This window comes from Leishmania panamensis (assembly GCF_000755165.1).
Source record: "Leishmania panamensis strain MHOM/PA/94/PSC-1 chromosome 9 sequence".
NCBI lineage: Eukaryota > Euglenozoa > Kinetoplastea > Trypanosomatida > Trypanosomatidae > Leishmania > Leishmania panamensis.
This window is the reverse complement of record NC_025888.1, coordinates 332,650-350,153: the sequence shown is the minus strand read 5'-3', so window position 1 is coordinate 350,153 and position 17,504 is coordinate 332,650. Positions and strand designations below refer to the sequence as shown.

Here is a 17,504-nt window from a genome sequence, read left to right as displayed (position 1 = left end):
TAGTCGTAACGGCAATGGGAGGGGGGGAGGCAGAGTGACCACACACACACACACTTTCGGCGGGAGAACCTTCTTGCGGTTGTCGAGATGGGTAGCCTCGAAGGGGGGCTCCTTGCTGTGAGTTTGGTGTTCGTAGGAGCCCAAGGCACGGAGAGAGTGGCGCCATCCATGTGCACGTGCGTCGGCCTACAGGTTGGTGTTGCTGACATGCACGTGGAAAAGAGGGCTGGTGTGGGGATGAGGTACCGTGTAAAGAGAGAGAGAGAGAGCGGAGGATGGCGGTGATTATTAGAAGGCGCAATGGGAGAAAACACTGAAGAGGGGGGAGGGGAGATGTGAGGGAACGGGAGTTAACGGCTAAGAAGAAAAACGCCCGATACCCCTCGACCCCCCCCCTCCCACCACCGCCTTCCTCGCCTGCATGACTTTGGCGCTCCATCAAAGACCCGAAATGGGAAGAGAAAGCATCGAGAAAAAGAGGCGGGGGTGGGAGGCCTAACTCCCACCGCGCGCTTCGCTCTTCCTCTGCATCTCTCATGCGAAGAAACTCTTGGGTGTGGCAGAACGAACGCTGAGCACGTGAAGCGCAGAAAGAGAAACGGGGCCGTCACACGTGCACACCTCTACTCTTCCTCCTGACTTGCAAGACGAGTACGCCACTTCTCTTGAGAGAGGTGATGGATATATCTGAGTCTGTCTGTGCTTGCCCGCTAGTCATTTGCTTCAGACCGACTGACACAGAAGGAGATAGAGGTCGTGAGGTATCTTTGGCGCGCACCTCTCATGTCTCCCTCTCAAGCACAGCCGTCTCGATGGATGTATCCTTCCTTCCCCCACCAGCCTATCGCTCTCTCGCTCTCTATCTCTCGGTATTTCCTGTTTGTTTTCTTTGCTCACGTGCGTGGGGGCGCGCGCGCTCGAACTCTCGCGTCCGCTTCTGGGAGTCCCCTTCCACACCCATTAAGTCACATCCGTCAGCGCCCTTCACCCTCTGCGCGCGCGCACCGGTTTTCCCACGCGTAGACCCCCTTACGCCCCCTTGCACCATCACCCCATCCCATCCGCAGCAGTTTGCCCGCCAACGCTTTACACCTATCAACCCATCCTCCTTGCAGGCCCCCACTCCCTGCCCCCACGCCCGCCTCCGCAACGTCCACCAACCACCACCGCCACCAGCCAGTAGCAGCAGCACACACCAGAAGGAATAGTATAAGAGAAAAAATACCCAAAAATGAGCAGCTCTAAAGCATCACCAACGAGTCTATCTCAGCAGCAGCTGAGTAGTGTGCGTCATCCCGGCATCTCCGGCTTCTCCAGCGCCATCTACCGCGGTGCGCTGAACCACAGCGCCTCGGCAGAGCTGCAGGAGGGCTATCGCATCTTGACGAATGGCCAAAAGGCAAGCATTATTAGCGACAAGGAACTCTACAGGGCGTTCCACAACTGCGGCCTGCACACAACCGAAGAGGAAGTAAACGATCTGCTCCGCATCGTGCACCAAGATGAGCACGCTCTCGGGCTGGAATTTTCGGAGTTCATGATGCTGATGACGAAGGAAATCGATGAGCAGTCGATGGAGGAGATGCGGCGCGCCTTCCGCTTGCTTGACCAAAATAATACTGGAACCATCACCAAGAAGCAGTTCACTGAGCTCTTCGTTTCCGCCGGGGAGCACAGCAGCGCCGAGGAGCTAGAAGAGCTGATGCTGCTGGCCGAGACGTCAGAGGAGTCGGAGGTGGTGGACTACAACAAGCTCGTTAACGAGCTCGCCATCCGACTGAACAAGATGTAGGAATCGACGCATGGCGAGAAGAAAGGAAGTGTGAACCCCCCCCATCCATGGAGGGGAAGGGAGGATAACACAGCGCACGTGTGCGTGTGCGGTGGTTGATCACCGTATGCGTAGGCATGAAGGCGTGTGTGCGCGAGCGGGTGGAGGTGCGTCACGCATCGCCGCTTCCGCTTGTTTTTGCTTGCTTTGAAAGGGGGGCGTTTGTTGTTGCCCCACACTCCGCTCTCTTATCGCACTTATGTGCGTCTGTGTGTGTGGGGGGGGGGGAGGGGGGCGGTCAACCGCTGCTGTACTTTGCTACCGCTGTTGCATGTGTGCCGGTGTGACGCGCGTGGATGCCAATGCACCCGCCCACGACCTCGCAGCTGACCACGCTCCATTGCTTCTCGTTTTCCCCCACCTCCTCGCTTAACTGCAGACTTCCTCCCTCCTTCCCCTCGTCCTCGCTTTCTTCCTGCACCTCCACACGTTGTTGTCTTGTGGGCTTATGCGCTTCTTCTTTTTTTTTTTTGCGGCTTTTATGAGTGAGTGTGTCCACTGGTATTCGTGCCACCACTTGATGTACGCCTCTCTCTCCCTCTCTGCGTGTGTTTGTGTCTCGCGCACAGGTTAGCTGACTAAGTGGATTCTTTCTTCCCTCCACGGGCGCAGCAGCAGTGTCAGGTGGGGGCCCCGCGCTCGCGCGATGGCTGACACGCGTCAGGTGTCCATCTTTTCTCTCTTCGTGCTTGGGTAGCTGCACACCTGCGCATCTGTAGGAGCCGCTCTCTCCCTCTGTATGCTACTCAGAGAAGGCGCGCACGGCTTCCTCTGCGTAATCCACGCCCCCCTCCCCCCCTGCACTCTCTCTATCTTCGTACTCCCTCTCTCCCTCCCTCCTTCCCTCCCTCCCTGCACTTCCACCCCCGTCACCTCCACTGGCTCGCCCGCACTCACGCAAAATGTATCGATGCACTATCGATAACCGAAGCGTATTATAAGGCGCGCCGTAACCCTTCACCCCACCTCCCCCTATTTTTTCCCGCTGCCTCGCGTGCACAACACCTGCAGTGCCACCACGCAGATCTTCATGAAGACGCTGACCGGCAAGACGATCGCGCTCGAGGTGGAACCGAGCGACACGATCGAGAACGTGAAGGCCAAGAACCAGGACAAGGAGAGCATCACGCCGGCAAGCAGCTGGAGGAGGGACGCACGCTCTCGGACTACAACATCCAGAAGGAGTCCACTCTGCACCTGGTGCTGCGCCTGCGCGGCGGCCTGATGGAGCCGACGCTGATCGCGCTGGCCAAGAAGTACAACCGGGAGAAGAAAGTGTGCCGCCGCTGCTACGCCTGCCTGCCGGTGCGCGCCACGAACTGCCGCAAGAAGACCTGCAGTCACTGCTCCAACCTGCGCATGAAGAAGAAGCTGCGCTAGGTGTGGTGGCTAACCCCGCAGCGCTCGCTCTCTGCCTGTCTTGTGGTACCGGTGGTGCTGGCGTGACGTGGCGCGTCTGGGGTGTTGCGATAAGAGGAGAAGCGAGAGAGAGGATGGTGGGATACAGATATGTATGTGTACACACATCTGCCACAGGGTGAGCGGGCCTCTCGCTCACTCGTTCACCACCCGCGTCCTTCCCCTTCCTCCCTCGCCTCTCCGCTCCTTTTTTTTTTTCTGCACTTTCCATCTTTTACCTGCAAACCCTTCCATGACAGGACGGGGGACACCTCAGCGCGTGGCAGCTCAGGGTCCAGTACCCCCACCCTGTGGGGAAGTCAGAGCGGTGTATCGCTACGGATGCAGGCGGTGAGGACGTTTGCCCTACCCATAAGATGGGCAAGTTGTCAGCGTGACTCGAATGCATCTCACCAGGCCCTCGCTGCTTGCGGGTGCGTGGGGAGCCCTGAGCCGCCCCGAAGAGGATGCACCAGGTGGCAGTTGGCATGATGGAAGTGGCTGTGAGGCGACCTGCGAGGCAGTAGTGGGTAGAGTCCGAGGCAGCGGCCGTGCTCAGGTAACTGAGTCAGCGTATTGCGGAAACGGGTGCCTGCAGCCGCCTCGCACCATGTGATAGGCCTGTTGGTAGGCCGAGGTAGAGGGGAGTTCGACTCATCCTGTATGGCCGGGGAGTGGACACATTGGAGAAGCAATTTACTCGTCACAGATAAGACAGAAAAACAGCACCACTCTCGAGTCAGAACGAAAAGTCGCGGCAATGGGTCTACGGCACGCCTACACACACACACAGCTACCCATCGGCATAACGACATGCGCCTCCGACACTGTTTGGTGTGAGTGAGTGTGTCCTCTGGGCTGTACCGCCGCTTCTCAGCTCTCCTCCTCCTCCTTCGCCCAACCCCTCACGTGACTGTCACCACACAGCCGTCCTGTGTCGCTTGCACGCCCTCTGCGCGTATGCCTGTGTGCGCGCGTCACCAGATGAGGAAACAGTGACATTTTTGTGATACGGTAGTGTTTCATTATGAGGAAAAGGGAGTTTAGGTAAACGATTGCGTGGCCAGCAGCGCGCATCAATGTCAACCCTGCCCTGTTGTACGGACCCTCTCTTCGACTGATTCATCTCATTCTTACCTGCGTCTCTCTCTCTCTCCTTCTCCCTCGCTCACGCGCGCTTCGAAGGATTCTGTTGGATGCGACCTTCTGTTCTGCGACCACACACACACACACACGTAACAAATAAAAAAAAAAACAGAAGTACACTGCATACACCGCATGGCTGCGTATATTCGAGGAGTTGTGCTCTCCCGCCCCCCCCTCTCTCTCTCCTACACTCTCACCCCCTACTAGTCTGTGTGGACTTGTTTGCCTTTCTGCAACTGGGTCCTACAGGCCCACTCACCCACCTACGCACAGGCGCGTCCCATTAGATGTCTACGCATATGCATCATCCCCGCTGAGAACCCCCATCACGTAACTCCTTGAGTCGGCCTTTTTTTGCTTTGTGCGTTGGTGTAGGTTTAATCCCTCACGTAGCGCAAAAGGGGGAGAGAAGAGAGGGGGTTCCACAGTGCCCTCCACGTGTGTGTTTCTCTGTGACGCTCCTCCCTCCACTTTACCACCACCCCCACCCCCTGCCGCGTACATCATCACAATCCCTTTCGCTCTTGGGCACGCAACTGTGGTGCCCGTTTCTCTTCTATTGGGCTTGTAGGTTTTGCTTTCCTTTCGCTCGGTTGCTTCGCTTTAGCATCGACACACGCGCACACACACACACACCTTCTCCTCCCCCTCATTTCTCTATTTCGCTGCTCTCTCTGCCTCCCCTATCCCCCACCCCTTTTGTCATTCGTCGACTTTCAGCTTCCCTCTCTCTCTCCCTCGCATACGCAGCCACACGTGAAGACGCGCGGCTCTTTTCTCTTCTGTGCTTTTTCGCGGGGACGAGGAGGTCTCTAGCTTGTGTTGGGCTTATACACGCACGCACTCCCTCTCGAACCTCTCTGCCCTCGCCTACTCCCGCCCATCTTCACTTTGCGCTGCGCCTCTTCCCTCCACCCTCCCTCTTTTCCTCCCTCTTTTCTCGCCTCTGCGATAGAGGCAACAAGGGGAAGAACGGGAAAGCGAGAGAGCTGCAGTGCTCGCACTAACTTGAAGGTGAGCTGGCCGGCCAAAAAGGATACGGACACACGCGAGGCTAACAAGAATAAGCAAGCAGAGTAGCCAATAACGAGGTTTGTGAGTGACTCGCACACGTGGCCGAGACAGCGTACGCGGAAGTCAGTACCAACGTTTTGTAGGCAGGGCGCTTCTGATAGACACGTCAACACAGAGAGAGACACACATACCAACTTTGCTTTCTTCATTCTCTGTTTCCCTCTCGTTCTGGTCTTCTCCCTGCTGCCCTTGTCGGTCTCGGTGGCGAGTTTATGCGCCCGCCTCTGCCAACTCTTTCGGTAGGAAAGACGGCTGTTTCTCGGCGCCTCTCTGTGTTGTGCGCCCTCGCATCTCTCTTAGGCTCAGCCTCTGTGTGTGTGTCTGGGGGGAGGGGGGAAGTGTGGGCAGGGGGAGTCATTTCTGTCTTCTCTTTTCTGTTGTTGCTTTCCTACTGCAGTTGATCTACAGTAGCGCGTATATTGTTGTGGGCCCTTGTATGGCGGTGGCAGTGGTGGTTACCAACTACTACTACCACAGTAACCCTCTTTCTTCATCTGTTTATCCACCCTCCCCCACTCCTCTTCTCCTGTTTCAGCTTGGTCTTTGCTTGCTCTCTTAAAGACTCGTTCGCTCTCTTTCCCCCTCCTCATCGGGCTCTACGCTTGGACCTTTTCTGTTGGCTGTTGCTGTCGCTTGTGATCCCTCTCGCTGCCGTATTCTGCCTTCTTTGTTTTACCGTCGCTTCTCTGAACCTCTCCACTGCCCAGCAGCTGCTGGAGACGTGTCCCTATACTCCTCCCTTCTCCTCACATTCTCCCACACACTTTGCGAAGCTGAAAGAACGACTGTTAACAGTTGCAGTCGTGTCCACTTCATCATGCAGAAGGCAAAGACCGCCCTTGGCAGCTTTGCCGCCACCGTCCGAAACACCTTTGGATGCGCGAATGCCAGCGGCAATGTCATTGGCAATGACGACAAGACGAACTTTATGGTGGGCACCGCCAAGGACGGCTGCTCATCGGGGTCTGAACAATCGGCCTTCGTAGAAATTGACCTCCTGCGCAACGGCCTCAACAGGCAGCGCAAGTTTCCTGACAACTCGATCCGCACGGCAAAGTACACGCTTCTCACCAGCTTGCCCCTCAGCCTTCTCTACCAGTTCCACAAGATCTCGAACTTGTACTTCTTGCTCGTCATGATCATCACGCTTGTGCCAGGGGCAAGCCCGACCAACCCCTTCAGCAGCATTGTACCTCTGTGCATCGTACTCGGAGCTGGCATCCTCAAAGACATCTGGGAGGATTACAAGCGACGCAAAGCAGATCAGAAAGCAAACGAAGTGATCGTCTACGTTCTGCGAGCACGCACGGAGCTGCCAAGCAACGGTGTTACCAGCCACGGCAGCGCGGCCACTAGCAGCAGCGACGGCGGTGCCGCAGAGGCACATCGCGTGAAGGACCCCGCAAAGAAGGGGAAAGTGCACGGTGCTCACAATTGCCAGCAGAAGCTTCTCCGCTGGTGGCAGGATGTTGCGCACGTCTTTTCGCGACCAGACAGTCGAACTGGGGACACCATGGTCAGACGCAGCAACAGGTCACACGATGGTGACGGAATGGACGTGCTGGACGAGGTAGAGATGTCCACCGACGGCCGAGGCTGCGGCACATCGAAAGCGGCCCCGACCGCATCAAACCTCCGCTACGCTCCGGTGCAGTCTCGAGGGTCGACGACTCCCGTCGCTGCAGCGGAGCCAGTCGTCACGTTCCATCCAGTGCGCAGCTGTGATGTGTACCCTGGCGACGTTATGCTCTTCCGCCTTGGAGAAGAAGTGAAGGCGGACTGCCTTATTTTGAACACGTCGCTGCCGGACGGGCTGGCGTACGTCGAGACATCCAACCTCGACGGCGAGACAAACGCCAAGACGCGCCGCGCTAAGATCCAGACAGTGGAGGCATTGGGAACAGTGGAGGATGTCGTGGAGCAAGCCCTCGGCGTCTCGGCAAGCGACGCGGCAGCCGTGCAGGCGCGCATGAGCAGTACCGCTACCGGGCCACCAGATGCCTGGGGTGGGTCAGGCGAAACCACAGCGCCAACCAAGGTGTACGTGGACTGCTGTGACGCGCTCGGCGGCGGAAACACTGCTAGAGTCACGGATCGGTTGATGAACACATCAATAGAAGAGACAGCGGTGACGAACCCCAGGCGCCTCAATGTCCCACTGACCACCACCTCGTCCGCCGCTCTTGTCAAGGGTGCGGAGCAGCCGGTTCTCTCCGCGAAGGCCGCGGCTCGCAACGGCGATGTCATGACCTTCCCCACCGCCATCTTTGAGTCAATCCCCTCACTTGAGGACTTGAGCAACTCCTCGTCACCGCACCAGCATGGCTTGCAGACGTCGGTGTACCAACCGTACGAAGAGCGAGAAGCGACCGAGCACTACTTAGCCGGAGCGGCAAGGGAGAGAAGTGCCGCACGCCTCTACAAGCATCATGTCCGCTGCTTCTCTGATCCACAGCAGCACTTCCGGCACTTTGTCAGTCCCCGCACCGGTGGCATCCCGCTCTCTCGCAGCTACGCGTACTTGGGTGTCGCGGAGTCGGAAACCCTCCACAACAGGGCTGACCATGTCACGCCAGACATCACACCAAAACGCATTCTGCACCAACGACTCATGACCCTGAATGACCGACTCGCCGAAGAAGGGCAGCTGCCGATGCCACCCCAGCTTCAACAGCTCTCTGAGCAGTACGAGCGCACCGTGCACAGTCGTACGAACAGCGCAGGTGGGCATCTGTTGCCTCTGGTATGCACGAGCGCTCTGCATGAGACCTCCTCGCACGTGTGGCCTAACGACGCAGCGAATCGCACGGGCGAGAGCGAGTCTGTGTTCGCCAAGGACGCCACCAGCCATCCTCCTCACATCAGCGGTGAGTTGCAACAAAAAAGCGCGTCGGACCCGCAACCACGCGAGGGTGCAGGAGACGGCCCCTGTAGTCCGTCGTGTGGCTGCTCGGCGCTCGACAGGCCTCTAGTGGCTCATGACGAGCCGCTCCACGGTAGCGGTAGCGCCACTGCCGCAGCCCCAGGCAGCCCGCCGGCTTCCGGCGTGGTGCTCGTCTCCTGCCCCCCTACCCCGGACCTTTCGATATGGTTTGGCCAACTGCGTCTGCCAACGGGTGAGATGGTGCCGCTTGGCATCGACCAGTTCATCCCACGTGGGTGTGTCATCCGCAACACGGACTGGGTTCTTGGTGCGGCAGTGTACACAGGCTGCCACACAAAGATGCTGCTGAACCTTCGGCCAAAGCCACACAAGATCACTAGCACGACACGTCGCTTGAACCACCTGAACGTGTTTTTCGTTATACTGAACCAGGTGTTGATGTTACTGCTCTGCGGGCTGGCCATCTGGAGTAAGCACCGCCTGCTGCGCAAGGTGCCTGGTGCGAAGTCAGATCACTCAACCTGGTACATCCAGTGGAACCTGGAGCGCTACTCGGACTCCTTTCTCTTTTGGTGGCGCTACCTGACAAATTTTGTGCTGGTGAGCTACCTCATTCCCATGTCGCTCTACGTCACCCTGGAGTTCAACAAGGCCATGCAGATGCTCCAGATCGCGGCGGACAAACGCATGGCTGTCTTCGACGAGTTCACCGGCGCCATCAAAAAAGCGCGGCCCAAGACCTCCGAACTGAACTCCCAACTCGGCCACGTGCGCTACATCTTCACAGACAAGACGGGAACGTTGACGGAGAACCTCATGACGTACGTTGGCGGTATCGTGAACGGGCACACGCACAACGAGATGCAAAAGCCTGGAGGCATCGGCCTTGCACTTCTTCGCCGTAGAGCTGCACACGTCCCAACCAGCGTCCTTCCTAGCGCCATGGACCCAGGCGGTGAGCCGTCGTTGCGCCATGACCACCACCACCACATCAACTTTTCCCTCGACAAAGAGGCACAAACTCTCGACGCTGACATCGAAGACAATTCGGTGGGTATGCAAGGCGTCAGCTCCCTCACCTCTGCGGAGCCTGCCGCAGACAAGAGCAGCTCTGGTGCGAATGGCGGCAGTGACTACAACACCCCCGCTCACCCCCTCCAGGGCGTGGCAGCGATGATGGCGAGTCACTTAGTTGTTGCCGACGGTGACAAGGCGGCGACGCGGCACCGCGACAATCAGGGACCCGCACAGACAATCGCAGCCATCAGCAACTCTGTCGCACAGGGTGCCATCTCGTATATCTTACCGCGTGTCCTTAGCGACGGCGGTGCGACGCAACCCTGTGCAGACGACGAAAGTGCTAGGGCTGCGTTGCGTCACGCCATACAGGAAGCGCACCAGCACACCACCTCCTCCCGCAGCGTCCCCCTCTTCGCCGACGGCGCTCTCGGCAACGGTGGCGTTGGTAGCGCGGCACCTGGAGCGGATGGTAGTGGACCTGGCGGTTTCGGCTGCTCGCCCGGGCTGCGTAACGTCAGCGAAGCCGTGCTGGAGCGCGACCCGCTTTTTTGCTACCTGCGCGCCATCGCCCTGTGCCACTCTGTCGTGTGCTTTCCAGTGGACGCAGGCAGTGGTGGTAATGGTAGGGAAGCGAAGCAGGCAGCGAAGAAGGATAACGGTGCACCACAGGACACGAAAAAACGCAAGCGCCGTCACCGCCACCACCACAACCAGGAGGGAGACAGCGCAGGCAAGCGTATGCCGAAGCGACGTCGTCGTAGCAGCGCTTCCACCGTCGGCCCCGTTCCCTCGGCAGTGCATCATCAGCGCAGCCGCGAGGCTGCCCATCCGGAATCAGAGGTAGTCCCTCTCTCCACCGTGTTGTCCCTCACCGAGATTTCAGGAGGTAACTTCGTTGAGATCCCCTACGCTGTTCCCGCCGGCCCCGGGACATGTGAAGACTGTGAATTGTGCACAGCTGGTGGTGCCAACAGCAGCAGGAGTCACAACCTGCCGGCTCACGGCCACGTCACCTGCGCCAGCGCTGCACCCTTGATGAAGGCGGCGAGTACGGATGGTAGAAGCCATTATCAGCACTATCATCATCAGACAAGCGCGACCAGCATGGCCCTGCTGCACGGCCGCACGAGTAGCGCGAGTTGGTACCAGAACCGTTACCTCAATCGCACTCTACATAGTCGCAACTTCAGTGCCCAGACGATCAACGATGGCACAGGGCGCGGACGGCAGCTGAACCGGGGGCCCTCGAGCGGCAGCGCTAGTGGGTGTCTGGGACAGGCAGCTGCCCCCGCGGTGGTGGGCGGTTCAGCAGCAGCATCAGCCTCAATAGGGATCACCGATCTCGAGCAGTTTATTGACCGCAGCAAAATTTACGAGGGTCAGTCGCTGGACGAGATCGGCTTAGTGAACGCAGCACGTGAGAACGGGTTCTCACTCTTCGAGCGGACGACGAGGCAGATGTATGTGAAGGCGCTCGGCCGCGTCCTGTGCTACGACATCGTCGCAGAGCTCGAGTTCACGCCGCAGCGCAAGCTGATGAGCATTTTACTGCAACGACGGCCTGACCTGGACGCCGAGGCCGTGACAACATCTCTGGCTGCGGGCACAAGCGCGCACTACCACCGCAGAGCACCAGAGAACGCCGCTGCCGGCGCAGTAACAGCAGTAGGAGGGGGCAAGTCGCCCAAGCCGTTCGCGGACATCGCCTCACGTGTATTGCCTGATGGGGGCGCCGCATCGCAGTCCAACAAGGATGCGCAGTTGCCCCGAGTGCAGACGAGATCGCCCTTCACCTCTTTCATGGCGACTGATGTGCCGCCACCGCTGCTGGGCCAATCCACTGCCCTGTCCAGTAGGGCTACGCTCCCGGGTAAAGCAGAAAAGCAGCAGGAGACGGAAGGTGGCAACAAGAGCACCGACGCAGCAGTCACGAGAGTACTTCTGCCACACAACGCCCCGTTGCGCCCGCCGTCCAGCGGCGCTCAGCACCTGCTTCATCAATCATCTTTAGGCGAGATGTCGCTCTACCACGACTGTCTCGGGAGCAGCACGGATTTGGGGTTCGCTGCGACAGCAGGCGTACTGTCCTCGAAACCAGGGAAGTATCTGCTGCTCGTCAAAGGTGCGGATAGCAGCATGATAGGGATCGTAAACATGCAGAAGCGCGCTAACGTGCGGGCGAAGGATAAGATGCAGAAGGAGCTGGACGCGATGTCTCAGCTAGGTCTGCGCACCCTCATCCTCGGCCAGCGCTACCTGAGCGAGGAAGAGGTGCGTGAGTGGCTGCCGATCTTCAACAATGCTCAGTGTGCGATGCAGGACCGCAGCGAGAAGCTGCACGAAGCATACGCGCTCTTGGAGAGGGACATCGACATCGTTGGCGCCACCGCGGTGGAGGACAAGCTGCAGGAGGAGGTGCCGCAGACACTGGAGTTTTGCATTCAGGCATCCATTGTGGTGTGGATGCTGACAGGCGACAAGCGGGAGACGGCCGTCACCATCGCCCAAACAAGCGGTCTTATCAGCATTGGCTGCGCTGACTATGTGTGCCACCTCGACCTGTCTGACATTCTGGAGGAAGAGGCGTTGATGCTGCAGCAGCAGAGGTATAAAGAGCAGCGTCAACTCAAGACCAACGATGGCAGTCTCGGTGAGCCATCGCCGCTGTCAGAGAGCTCGTCAGATGCGGAAAATGCCTTGCAGTTGTCAGAGGTCAGCATGACAACCCGGGCATACCTGAGCGCGTCGTCCGACACGCAGTCACCGCAGCAGCAGAACACGTGCCCAACGCAGGTGGGCAGCACCGACCGCACCTTCTCCACTGGAAGTCCGCGGTACGAAACGGTGGGCACAAGTGCAGGCGATAGACACAGAGGCGCTGAGTCGAGCACCACAGTCGACGCGGCGCAGAGCTTCCTAACGCGCAAATGCACCCGCATCGAGGAGCAGCTCAGGACGGCCGAGGATAAGTGCAACGAAGGGCAGGAGGTGTTTAACGCTCACGTCGTCGTCATTGTGGTGGACGGTAAGACCCTGGACTTCATTTTTGAGGACAGCGACCGTGCGCGCCGCTTCTTCCTCCTTGGTAGTCGCTGCCGCAGCGCCGTGTGCTGTCGCATGACCCCACTCCAGAAGGCGAAGGTTGTGCGGATGTTCAAGCGCAACACCAACGCTGTGGTGCTCGCCATCGGTGACGGCGCCAATGACGTGTCCATGATCCAGGAGAGCAGCATCGGCGTCGGCATCATGGGCTTGGAAGGGTCGCAGGCGGAGCTGGCGAGCGATTACGCCCTCCCAAAGTTCCGCTTCTTGAAGCGGCTACTCTTCGTCCACGGCCGCTTCTCCGTCTTCCGCGAGGCGCACTGCGTCGTCTTCTCGCTGTACAAGAATGTGATCGTGACGGTGGGGATGGTGAGCTACCAATTCTTTGTTGGCTTCTCAGGTCAGACGCTGATAGACTCATGGCTGCTGGCTCTGTTCAGCGTCTTCTTCTGCTCTCTGCAACCACTGATGATTGGCATTCTGGATAAGGACGTCGAAGATGAGCTGGCCGAGTCCCTGCCGAAGCTCTACCCGCCACTGTCGCGCGAATTTATGTACTTCTCCTTCCCGTACATCTTCAAGTGGCTGGCCGACGGTCTCATCGAGGGCCTCCTCTTCTTCTTCGTCCTCATGTACACGGTCGGCGTGCAGGACAATCTGTACACGTACATGACCGCCGCCATCGAGGATTACGGCGCCACCTTCTTCACGATGCTCGTCCTTGTCGCCGACCTCCGCGCCGGCACGCTGGTGACGTACTACATGATTCCCTTCGCGCTCGTCATCGGGCTGGGGCTCATCCTCCTGCCGACCATCGAGTTCTTGTACTCCTCCTTAAACGACCTCGCCGACAGCAACTGGTTTGTGCGGGTGGCGCATGAGCTGTACAGCACGTCTGGTAAGTTCTGGCTGATGCTCTTCTTTGCCTGCGGAGTGCTCATCCTCTTCACCATGGCGTTGAACATGTACATACAACTGTTCGCGCCGTGGCAGAATGCCGGCTTCGCCATGCGCGCTGCCAGAAGATCGCATCATCGCATCCCGTACACGTGCACCAAGGAGAGCCTGAAGGCAGAGTACGCGCGCCTGCTTGCCCGGTACGAGGAACTGACCAAGGCGCAGCAACAGCCAAAGGAGGCGGCTGTGGAGGGCAGCAACGCCAAAGGCACGGCCCCAACGGTGACAACGGCACCAGCTGCTGCTGCTGTCCCAACTACCGAAAAAGCTAGGGTGACTGTAGCACGGTGAGGTAAACAGTCACGGTGCTGGAGAAGGAACGAGGCCGAGGGGTTGTGGGAGAGGGAGAGAGGGCAGCCTGTGTGCTCCTCTCATTCTCACCGTGTTCACTCGCTCCCCCCCTCCGCGCCTCCTCGGCTCTTTTCCCTCTATTTTTTTTACTCGGCAGCGTATTGGATGTGCGTGTGTGAACGGCGCGCCGAAGAGAAAAAAACTGTCGATGCTGTCTCTGTGGCGACTTTCACTATCATCGAAGCACGCGATTTGTTGACTGCTTCGCCTCCACAGTGAGGCTCAGTGATGAGGCCTGGGTGAAGGTGTGTTCACGAGTGCAACGAGACAGTCAGAGGAGGACGGCGCGTACACCGAAGGCGGGAAAGTCTCTGAGCAGCGATGTGCGCGCCAGCTCTGCCCTCCTCGACCGCGGTTCCTGTTGAGATCATATATATGCTGTTCTCTCTCTGGTGTTGCACTCTGTCTTGTGGACCAGCCAACTCTCCTCCACCCCCCCCCCTCCTGTAATGGTTCACCAAGTTCCTTACCTCGCTTGCATATCCCCACTCTTGCTCTCTCCCTCTCTGTTCTCCCTCTTTCGCTCTGCTTGCATGAACCATCATCGGGGCACTACGGGGCGAGAGGAGTGCCAAACTTTCACACAACGCACCCCTCTACTCCCCCCCCTCCTCCTCTCCTCACTTTCCCTCCGCCCCACCCCACCCCACCGCGCCCCCTTCCAAAGCACCGCTGCCGCTGAGGTAAAAAAAAAAGGGGGCGGCGCACGAAACGCCATCTTAAGACACGGAAGCAACGTCGTGAGCAGAAACCGCCCAGCACTGCTGAGAAGGAAGGGGGTGGAAACGACCGAAGAAGAGTGGCGAGTCCAACGGCCACGACAACGCAACTGCCCCCCTCCCTCCCTCCCTCCCTCTCTCTCTCAAGCCCTCCCCCGCCTCCTTGTGCTCACTGTGTGTGTGTGTCTGCGTATTTCGTTGGGAGCCGGCACGCCTCTTGGTCGCCTTCTTTATATTCGTTTCCCCTCGACACACACACACACACACTCCGCCTCCCTTTCTGTCCTTCCTACAGCTTCGCTTTCGGTCGTCTTGCTCTTCGTTCTCTCGCTCGCACGCCCCTCTGCCTGTGTGCTCAACCTTTTAGATCATTTTTGTTCCTCCTCGACTTCGCTTTTTCGGCAGAGTCACCTCTACCCGCCCCCCCCCTCTCCCCCTCCCCCGATTCACGCGTACAACCCTATCTAGATCACTCCTTTCTCCTTTTCTCTATCAGTGCTGCCGTGCCCTCTCCAGCACCGCCCGCAGCACAGGCGCCCTTCTCGCCTTCACACCACGTCTGATCAAAACCTAGCAGGACAGACAGGCACACCCAAGCGAGCAACACACATCACACAGGCCTATCACTCACTAGTTTTCTCTCCTTTGGTTCGTCTCCCCGATCGTGTACCCTCTTTGACAGTCGTGTGTGCGTGCGTGGGGGTGTACTCCCTGTGAGGCTTTTTCTTCTCTTCTTTGCTTCTTCTCACTTCACGTGTACAGGAGTTCTTCAACTTCGAACACCACACACGCACGCCTGCCTGCTTCTCTCTTCACTCTCTCCTTCTCTCTCTTCCTCTCTCCCCCACCCCCTTTCTCTGTTCCCCATCCGCCCTCTCCTATCTCACGTCTCTCCGGACTCTTTATCCCTCCCCTCCCCCACCCCACCCGCGCCATCTCGGCCTTCGACTGCCTCCCCGCCTGTCGTAAGTGTCGCCCTTCTCTGTGCGGGCACTCCACGTCAACTTTTTTCCCCTCCGCTGAATTCGCCGCTGCCATGCTCCGCGCCCTCTTGCGTCCGTCTTACGTGCTGCGGGCCGCGTTCCTCTCCTCCTCCTCCTCCTCCTTCTCTGCCGCCTTTCACAATGAAGCGGCAAGCGAGGCGGCCATGGCCGCCAACTCCCTGACCTCCGCAGCGGCGGCGTCGCTGTTGTTGTCACAAAACTCGCAGTCACACGACAGTGCCGCTGCGACCATACACATGCAGCAGACGGATGCCGCCGCCGCAGGAGGAGGAGGAGCAGCAGCGCAGGATCATGCAAACGCACTGTCCATACTTGAAGAGAGCAACACTAGTGGCCGCAACGGCGATGTGGACTGTGTCATGGACGGCCTCAGCTCTCTCCATCTGGGAGAGGTCACGGTGGTGCGGGAGAATGCGCCGTTCTCCTCGGAGACCACAATGGCAACAGCCGCCGCTTCGCTGCCACGGCGCACCGAAGGCGACAATGGCACTGGGGCACGGCGGCCGGTTATCACGAAGGCCCGCCGAATCCGTCTTGCCTCCGCTGCTTCGCAAGCAGCGGAGGTGCTTCAGGCTGTGGGCAGCCCCGCCACAGCCCTCCTGCTCAGCCAGCGAGTACAGCAGCTGCAGGCCGAAGAAGCGCTGCTGAATGCGTCGCTGCAGAGGCTCAAGGCGGAGCGCAACTTGGCAACGGTGCGGCACACATGTGGCGAGGAGCTTAACAACTACCGCCACGGTGTGCAACAGCGCGAGCAACGGGTGGTGCGTGCAGCCATGACCGCTGGTATGCCCTCTCAGGATGCTGTCGTCAGCTACTCCCAAGAGAGCGGAGGCAGCGCCAGAGGAGACACACTACAGACGCTCGTCGAGGCCGACCTGTTGGGGATGCCCGCCACCGCCGATGCAGAGGCGGCGGCAGCTGCGCGCAAGGCGGGGCCGAGAAGCGGCAGAGCCTCGCACACCGCTCCCACGGTGACTTCAGCGAAGAAGCGACTTCTTCGCCGCGGCGCCATTGCAGCGGACATCTACAAGGCAAAAGCGCCGCCAAAGCCACACACGCCTGCAGAGACCAAGCCAGAGGCTTCCAAGAGCAAAAAGGCCTCACCAGCTAAACAGGCAGCTGTGAAGGCACGTGCGGCAAAGCCAAGGAGGCAGCCTGCCGCCGCACGTAAGCATGCAGCCAACGAAAAGGCAAAGGCATCGTTACGTATGAAGGTGAAGTCTTCCGCGGCGGCGGCCAAGGCTGTCGAAGCGAAGATAACGCACAAGAGCAAGAAGGCCAAGGCAAAGACGCCAGCAGCAGCAGCAGCGGCAGCGGTCAGGGGTGCCGCGCGCAGACAGAAGGCGAAGGTCACCGCCGCCGCCGCCATGAAGCCTTCGAGGAAACCGTCACAGATGTCGGCCAAAAAACAGCGCAAGCCGCTGGCACCCAAGAGGAAGTCCGCACCAGCACCACCCGCCGCGAAAGCCAAGTCGAAGACAACCAAGGCCGTTGCCACGAAGAAGCGATAGAGGCGAAAATCAAAACGACTGGTAGCAGCAGCGGTGAGATGAAAAGGGGGGGCGGCAGGAGACACCGGAAAGAGAACGAGGAACAGCTAGAGTAAGCAAGAAGCCAGGTAGAGAGTGACTGAGTGAGGGGAGAGGAGGAGAGAGGGCGCTGACCCATGTGCAGAGGTGTATCTGTGTGTATTGTGTCGGGGGTGGGGAGCTGTCACACACACACACACTGTTTTCCTCTGCCCATCGACTTTCCCCTCCTCTCTGTTGCCTCTGCGCCTTGCATGTTCGTGTGGCTCTCTCTCTCTCTCCTCCTCCTCTGTCTGTCTGTCTGTCTCTGCCTCGGTGTGTGCGTGTCTGCGTTCCCCTCTCCCTCTCGCTATGTATTTCTCCTGCCCCCTTCATCGTTCTCCTCTTTCACTCGTTTACTTTTACTTGTACTTCATCCCCCCCTCCCCTCCCCTCTCCTCTCTCTCCCCCCTTCCCTTCCCAACCCACCCTCTCACGCATATGCACTGGGCATGCGTGCGTGCGTGCGTGTGGTGTGACATGCGGTGGGGAGAGGGAAGGGGGGAGGAG

The 17,504-nt window shown here is 59.0% G+C and overlaps 3 protein-coding genes and 1 pseudogene across 3 annotated transcripts, besides 1 other annotated feature; all 4 read left to right on the top strand.

Moving 5' to 3' along the window:
- Positions 1-1,231: 1,231 nt before the first annotated feature.
- On the top strand, positions 1,232-1,792 carry LPMP_090910 (ef-hand protein 5, putative; the record flags this gene model as incomplete). The annotated part of the gene is made up of 1 exon (XM_010706026.1): positions 1,232-1,792. One exon carries the CDS (start codon positions 1,232-1,234, stop codon positions 1,790-1,792), a length of 561 nt encoding a protein of 186 aa, XP_010704328.1.
- A 1,069-nt stretch (positions 1,793-2,861) lies between these two features.
- Positions 2,862-3,211, top strand: LPMP_090900 (annotated as a pseudogene).
- Positions 3,212-3,489: 278 nt separating this feature from the next.
- Positions 3,490-3,920: a repeat region.
- Positions 3,921-6,266: 2,346 nt separating this feature from the next.
- Positions 6,267-13,643, top strand: LPMP_090890 (phospholipid transporting ATPase-like protein, putative; the record flags this gene model as incomplete). Its single annotated transcript, XM_010706025.1, has 1 exon — positions 6,267-13,643. One exon carries the CDS (start codon positions 6,267-6,269, stop codon positions 13,641-13,643), a length of 7,377 nt encoding a protein of 2,458 aa, XP_010704327.1.
- Positions 13,644-15,458: 1,815 nt separating this feature from the next.
- Positions 15,459-16,937, top strand: LPMP_090880 (histone h1-like protein; the record flags this gene model as incomplete). Its single annotated transcript, XM_010706024.1, has 1 exon — positions 15,459-16,937. The coding sequence occupies one exon, from the start codon at positions 15,459-15,461 to the stop codon at positions 16,935-16,937; it is 1,479 nt and encodes a 492-aa protein (XP_010704326.1).
- Between the last annotated feature and the right edge of the window lie 567 nt (positions 16,938-17,504).